The 7,959-nt window shown below is 37.9% G+C and overlaps 1 protein-coding gene across 4 annotated transcripts in view; it reads right to left on the bottom strand.

Annotated features, from left to right (window-relative positions):
• Positions 1 to 452: 452 nt before the first annotated feature.
• Positions 453 to 7,959, bottom strand: part of insyn1 (inhibitory synaptic factor 1) — a 99,259-nt gene continuing 91,752 nt past the window's right edge. For all 4 annotated transcript variants that reach the window (XM_053499763.1, XM_053499764.1, XM_053499766.1 and 1 more), the window contains one exon: positions 453 to 1,372. In XM_053499763.1, coding sequence (XP_053355738.1) covers positions 572 to 1,372 — 801 coding nt within the window. In that variant the 3' untranslated portion in view covers positions 453 to 571. The remainder of the gene's footprint in view (positions 1,373 to 7,959) is intronic.

Below are 7,959 nucleotides of genomic sequence, written 5' to 3'. Positions count from 1 at the left end.
AGCTTGTTTTTCTTGTGTTGGTGCTCATGTAACAGCTAAGTTTTTATTTATGTTAAAATGATATTCTGGCATTATTTCACAGTTTAGAGTTAGGTTATATGGATACTGAAATTAGGATTTCTAGTTGGACCACAGAAATTATTCAAGTTAAATGAAAACTTATACATTCCCATTGGCTTCAATAAAGCACTCTATCTATCTATCTATCTATCTATCTATCTATCTATCTATCTATCTATCTATCTATCTATCTATCTATCTATCTCTCTCTCTCTCTCTATGGCATTTAATCATGACTCCAGTTATTCATTAAACATAGCTGGCATAAAACTGTATTATCATTATTAAAGAAAAATGAGAATTAGTTTTTTACAAATTGGATCACTGCAACCTTCCTGAGCTGTAGAATGACTTCAAAGTCAGACAGTTTTCCCCATATATTATTTATTTATTTAGTAATTCATTTATTAATTTGTGGCTTAATCTAATATCTATGTATTCGATATTAAATAGTATACAGTCACTCTAATATTCTGTCAGATATTCTTTGCTTTTTCTGTTGAAGGTCCTTTTAGGGCTCCTTGCTTTTCTGTTTCACTGGGATGTATGGCAATACTGTTTGCGTGCTTTTGTCCGATACTGTCTGAGTGCTGCTGTTGCGCAGCAGTTTTTTCCTGCTGCCTGCTTTTAATGGGCCCTTCCTAGGCAGCGTGTGTGGCCCGTGCATGGCCATCTTAACGGGTGATGGTCCCGCCGAAGAGGTTTCCCGCCATTTGTGAAGAGTGGTTGAGCATTTGGAGGAGGAGAGAGGAGGGACAGGCGAAGAAGCCAAAGGGCTTGGCTCGCTGTCTGTGTCTGGCATGCCGCAGTCCACTTTATCATCATCCTCCCTTTCATCCTCCTCCTCTGGTTCATCTTCATCATCATCATCACAGCACAGTGCATGGTAGAGGACCTTGTCGCTGAACCGGACTCGTTCTCTTGTCCCGGATGTACGTGATGTTTTTTGACTGTGCGTAGAACTCGATGCCTCCTCGCTGGAAGAGTCTGGAGTGACCATCAGAGGTCCATTAGGAATCGGGAGGCCACCGTTCATCTGCGAATACGTATTGACCGTGGGTGTGGGTGTGACCGAGGCGGAGCTCCCTGGCTCTTCCTCCTCCAGCAACTCATCTTCTTCTCGAGCTGTTTTGCGGTAGCCGCAGAAATCCCAGGCGTCAGAAAGCACATCGTGGCCAAGGAAGTCGAGTCTGAAAGCTTCAGTGAGGCCACGTTCACTACTCGACGTACTGCTCGCCGTTGCCACTGTCCATTCATCTGGCTCTGGGTCAAAGTCAAAGTCCGCTGTGAGCTTGTCAATCTGTCCCACCACCTAGTACAGAAAAAAGAAAGAGATCAATAACCAGAGTCGGTCTGTATACATTAGGCAATCACTATTTATTTAGTTTATTGTCAGTAGAATATTGTCTTGATAACATCCATCTAATTTGGTTTTACTTTAATTGTTGTTTTAGTAGCCGTTAACTGTGCATTTTCCCCAGTGTCCAGTCCAGCACAAATTTACATTTTGTTCTAGTTTCAACTTTTTTTCTTGTCCTATTTTCATGTTCTATTCATTTTTTTTGGCATTACTAATACAGTGTAAAGCTTAAGGGCAAAAAGGGTGAACAGAAAACATCACAAACCAGTCTTCATTAAAGGGACATTGCTCATTTTAAATAGGAAGAAATTAATGAATGCCGAAATGGTTGCTTAGTGATTAGCATTGTCACCTTGCACCTTCACGGTCGGGGTTTGATTCCGGCCTCAGGTCTGTGTGCATGGAGTTTGCATGTTCTCCCCATGCTTGGTGGGTTTCCTCTGGGTACTCTGGTTTTTGCCATTATGCAGATTAGGCTATTTGATGTTCCCAAATTGCCCTTTGTGTGTGTGTGTGTGTGTGTGTGTGTGTCATGTAGTTGATTAGCATCATGTCCAGCGTGTCTCCTGGGATAGCCTCCTGGACCCCTGTGACCCTGTACAGGATAAGCGGTATAGAAGATGGAATGAAGGATATAAGAAAGAATTTAAAATCTGAGCCGGTACCTGCAGACTGTTTATATCCACTTTGGTGAACAATTACAAAGCACTTGTGTCTACAACAATTTGACAACCCTTACTTATTTTCTTAATTATATTTACTTCCTGATTCCCCCTATCCTAGTCCCTAGTCCTTTGATCCACACTCATAGAAATGTTACATTCAGCATTTTGGATTGTGTATCTACAACAACAGAAATGAATGCATCATTAGCAAAAAGAAGCAACATGTTTCAATCGTAAGGAAGACAATGAAGAGCTGTATCCATAATTGTAGACTATACGTTGCATTTACTCATTTTGATATGGAGGTATTTACTGACTTAAAATTGTGTTTATAGAAAAATAGTCTCTTGTAGGGTTTTTATTTAATTATATTTTATAAATGAATGAATGAATGAATGATTTAAAGAAAAAATCTTTTTTCAAAGTCTCTATGCTTCTCGATAATACCAAATACGTTTGGGACAACTTTATTCTTTATAATTTTTTTTTTTTTTTTTTTTTAACTTAAGCCTAGCCACTAGAGGTTGCACAAGTCATCACACCCTTAGTGCTAGGCCCAGACTCAGAACTGAGTGGGTTTGGGTTTGTGCCAATAGGGTCATGCAGTATAAATCACACTACACCAACAATGCAGACCCGCTGTTCTAATGTGGCAAGTTTAAACAGAAGCCGCTGAAACATGATGTGTTTTTAATGTCTGGTTACTGGTTCCTTCATTTCAAACACTTGATTAATGTATGGTACATGGGCATACATTAATTTTTTTTTTAAATATGTGATTGTTTGTTATAGTTTTAGGATAAAATTTCTGTCTTAAATGGAAAAATTTTGCCTATTAATGACAGTATGATGAGCTGGTTCTTGGGAAGAAAGTCTCAATTTTGTTCGCCATAAGAAGTGCCTTTAAAGGAGCAATTACAATCTCTGAAGTCCTGTCTATGCCACATTAAAGATTAGAAAAGACACAATATATCACCCATCAGTGACTTTTCAGTGATGTGTTAAATCAGTTATTTTCTGACTAATTTAACAGATGAATGGCCGCTGTGCGTTTGTCTCCTCCGAGTCTATAATCACTCAATGTGCTTTTAATACAGTTTATGCACATATACACTACATAACTGTTAAAAGACAAACAAAGAGCTTCAACAGGGAATTGCTTGTTCATCATCGGGCTGCCAGAGATAATTTCTCCTTTGTGAGGTTTGATTTTTTTATTGTTCTTTTATTATTTTTTGTTGACAGTAAATACAATGAGGGTCTTACTGATTTTAAATGTGAGTCAAGTAGAAGATAGGGCTAGTAAAGTGATCCCTTATTTAAACATGAAAAAAAGCTGCATATATATATATATATATATATATATATATATATATATATATATATATATATACTGTATATTGTGTATTATGTTCCAGAGACATAAAGCCAGCCAAGATCTTTTTTGATATAATACATAGTCTTTTTCCTCTTCTATAAACAAGCCATGTCGGCTGAGACCAGACGGGTAGAAATAATAAACATCTTTAAAAGTCCTTTTCCTTTCCTAATGTCCCTAACCTTGTAGCTAGACTCAAGTATGACATGCACATTTGATTTTTCATTCATCTTCAGAAAGCATCATGGCTAGGAGGCAGAAATTGTAGGACGATATGGACACACATTCAAACCTATGGGTAATTTATACAGTGAGGAAAAAGAAAAACTGGGGGGAAATCATAGGTAGTATAAAAAGAACTGTACAAACCCTCCATGAAGGAGCTCTGGTTGTTGAAGAAGCTGACACTACCCAAACTTAGATTAATTCATAAATGGGCAAATGGATGGAACACAACCTACTGTATTTAAGTCAGTTCCTCCCAGCCAACTGGCTTAGCTTTAGCTTAGCTAAAATGCTAATAAATGTCAATTTAAGTTGCCTACATTAGTTAACATTTGATTCAACTTTGTCATTTATTCCATGTTAACTCCTACATTTCCTGTGGCAAGTTAGCTTGAGTGAGTTTTACACGTGTGACACAGCAGAAACTGAAATTTGCCACAGCCATAATCAAGCAAAATTAGGCAGCCTAATGTAATTTTAACTGTTGCCTTACATAAAAATTTACCCTCGTACAGTTGTCATGAATCAAGGTTTGGAGACCAAAACCTCTTTCTGCACCAGGCTGCAAACATGTTAATACAGTATGTTTCAAAAGTTGGGCATTTTACATGTGGCTCTACAGGTACTGATTAAGTTATAGAGGCCCTAGTGGTCATTTGTGAATTGCACATTTTGGCACATTCTACTGTATATTGGCCTCATTCTTCTGAACCAGAAGTTGCCCCTTGGGGGAAACCCAAATAATCACAGAAAGAAAACGTGAGCCTTGACATAAACATTGACCCGTGATTAAGATGGAACTTTACACATTGCTAAAGACAATCTTTTTTATTATTCGAGCTGGTTTAAAACTAAAGTCACTGATGTATAAATAGTTTATTAATACTTTGCAATTTATAGTTTCTTTTGCTCAGGTTGTTTCACTGAAATAGTTTTCTTGGTGCACATCCAATATATAGTCTGCCAGTTGATAATCCCTGGCCTAGAGGATGGACAATAATTCCCTTCCATGTTATTGTTTTATGAATTGATGATACAGTGTATGGCAGGTTTGCTAACAAAATACTAATCCCACCAAAAGGATTTAATTTAATCAGTAAATTTTCACAAGGTCCAAAAGCTTGCATTCTGAAAATTATTTCACAATCCTCCGTCAGTCAAAACACTGACCTATTTCGGTTTGTAATGACTCACACAATTTTTTTTTACATTAATTACCACCATAACACAATAAAACATTTTGTCTGGAATAAGGGAACCGTCAGTCAAGATAAAGCTTCATTTAATAACATTATTGAATCTATTCGAACAGCACGAAATTAAACACCACCAGCATCATGTTTTTTCGGAAGTCGAATGCACCAAATTTTAACAGCCATCTATTCCTTACCCAGAAACACAACTCACAGAAATGATGGGAGTACAGTGTTTTCTCAGGATAAAACCAAATCACACAAATGAGCATGCATTCAGCTTCGCCCTTGCACCCGTGCTATAACATAGCCTGCAGCTCCACCAGCAATTCAGCTAAATAACAGTGCCAAAAGCTTACAGGGGATGCTAAAGCTTTCTGGGTCACAGATGGGCTTAACAGAACCACAATGAGAAGAAATTCCTGAGCTTTTATTTTTTTTCCTTCCTTCAAGAGGCGCACTGAGCGGGTAGGCTATGGAGTAAATTATTGGGTAACAGATTGCCTAAGTGCAAAAAGGATGAATGAACACATCACGAACAAGTCATTAGCACAGGGACATAGTGTGTTTCAAATGGGAGGAACACAATGAGGACCTGCAGCCGTAATTGCAGTCTATAGACTAAAAATCACATCCTTTTGTCGGCCCCATCCCCCAAAATGATGGAGATTGCAGCTGGATTATTCAAGGTGGGAAAAAAAAATAAAAAAAATAAAACTCCCTCATCCTCCTCATCCTCTGGCTTTCAGATATATACGTAGATACAGTGTGCACTAAATTATACAGCACCCGGCTGAATGAAAAGACCTTTCAGGCCCGTGGGAAGCTTGGAAAGAGATATAAAAAGAACAAGTCGGTGAATAACAATGTTGAAGTTAACTAAAAGAATCAAATTATAGCAGAATGTTGCAGACAAACATATTTAGCTAAATTTAACCCAACATTTTTTTTAAACGTGCAATAAAATGTGCAGCTTCATGTCTGTACTTTTGTGTATGTGTATGTGTGTGTAGTGGTCTGACTCCAGTGTGACTCCAGCTGAGCTCCATCTGCAAAGATTGGGTTGGATAATTGCGGGTCAGACCGGAGGCGGCCTTTTTTCCACCATTTGGGGCGAGTGCAGGCTGCTGTAACTGAGAGTGACAGTTGACACTCTGACTAAGACGGCTGCAAAATGGCATTGGCAGCAGTGATCCATGAACGTAAACCACCGGTGCCCATGAAACAAGAGCCGCTACACTATATACATCATGCTCACACACTCCTTATACATTATGGGATCCCTAGGAGTCTGTGAAGCATAGCAGTGTTGGTCATTGATTTATTTCCTTATTTTTAGTTCTATAGTGGTAAAAAGCACTATGCATACCTATCAAGAGTATTTTTGCGTATATTGTGTTCCCATCATTATTGGCCTGTTTGACTGGAATGAATGAACTACTTTCCAGTTTAGTGCCTCTAGAATAAATCTAAATCTAACAATTGGGTTGTGAATTAGATGGTCCAGCAACAAGGAAAAAGACTTAAGAGGAGATCTGAAACCTGTGTTAAAGAAATACTAAAATATAGGTCCTTTAATTTATGCTTTAATATACAGGGTGGCCCACAAGTCTGGATCCATAAGTAGAAATGTATTAAAAAGAATAAATTACAGAAAATGCTAAACTTAACCCTTTGATGCATGACTCGTTTTCCTTACTACTGTATGAATTATCATATACTATATATCTTTAGAACATTCATGTTTTAATTATTTATCTTCCAAACCGCTTATTCAGTGATAGGGTTTCAGGAGACTAACAGTAGGACATAAGACCGGATACAACCACAGGCAATTAAGAAACACCTATTAACTTAATATGCATGTCTTCAGACTGTGGAATGAAACCAGAGTACCCAAAGGTAACCCACTAAGCAAAGTAAGAGCATGCATACAGACCCGAGGTGGAAATCGAACCCGCAACCCTGGACGATGAGAGGCCACAATGCTAACCACTACACAGCTGTATCCCCATCTTGGTAACAAAGGATTAAAATTCTCGCACTTTGCTGCACTTTGTCTGTATATACGCTTAAACTAAAACCATTAAAAATCTCCAAAAGTATTCGAACTGATGTTGTTACATGCAGTATGCAGTATCTTGCCTTATTTAGTGCAGGTCTTTGCTTTGGACTGATTCCAATAGACTACTGACTTCACATGACCCTCAAAGAAAAAAAGTTGAATGTTGTTAGGTCTGGGCCTATTTGGTTTTCTTTTGTCACTTTTTAAAGCTACCTTGAGTCTGGAATAAAAAAAAAAAGTAAAACACCTATATAGTCAAAAGATTTGTCTGCTATTGTAAATGCATTTAGGGGTCGATCATCTATTCTTTCACCTCGCCACAGTGTATGAAAGAGAGAGCAAGATACAGTAGAGAAAGTATTTATTTGGCATGCTCGGTCTGAAGCCGATCTCTTGAGTGATTTTATGACCTACGTAAGGTCTGCTGGGCCCACAGGATACCGTCCCGTATGGGGACTCATCTAATTCAAATCCAGAAATGTGAGAAACTGTGCAAGGTACTATATGTGACAAGCTAATCAAGCCCAGATTTTATTTAAATATTAAAGATTATTCTGATCAGGCAGACTGCGATTATTTAAACATGCTTTGGGAAGATAGGACAGTTTTTCATTATGCTGACTTTACATTAATATGGAATAAAACAAAGATTAATATTTTGTGCATTGGCTCTTCGCTGCTGTTTATTTCCCAGGCTAATGTCAAGATTTAAAAGTCGTTTGTCACATTTTGAGTCACATTTCTTTTTGAACTGAAGAATAATTCTTTTTTTCTTTTAAATTGGCATGCATTTTGTCTTTTACAAACAGACAGCTTCAACAACACATCTTGTCCCAGTAGACATTAAAGGAAAGTTTGTCAAGCGAAGTTTTTTTTGTTGGTATAGTTTATATAATACCCATCATTTGCTGTGAAATTTTTTTTCCGAACCTGACTGAACACTGAACATCCCGTCCATGACAATTAGATAGTGCACATGAGTATGAGTATGCTGAGTCCAAAACAACATCCCA

Source organism: Clarias gariepinus, chromosome 7 (assembly GCF_024256425.1).
Source record: "Clarias gariepinus isolate MV-2021 ecotype Netherlands chromosome 7, CGAR_prim_01v2, whole genome shotgun sequence".
Lineage (NCBI taxonomy): Eukaryota > Metazoa > Chordata > Actinopteri > Siluriformes > Clariidae > Clarias > Clarias gariepinus.
The sequence above is the reverse complement of the archived record's forward strand: the minus strand, read 5'-3'. Positions and strand labels throughout refer to the sequence as shown.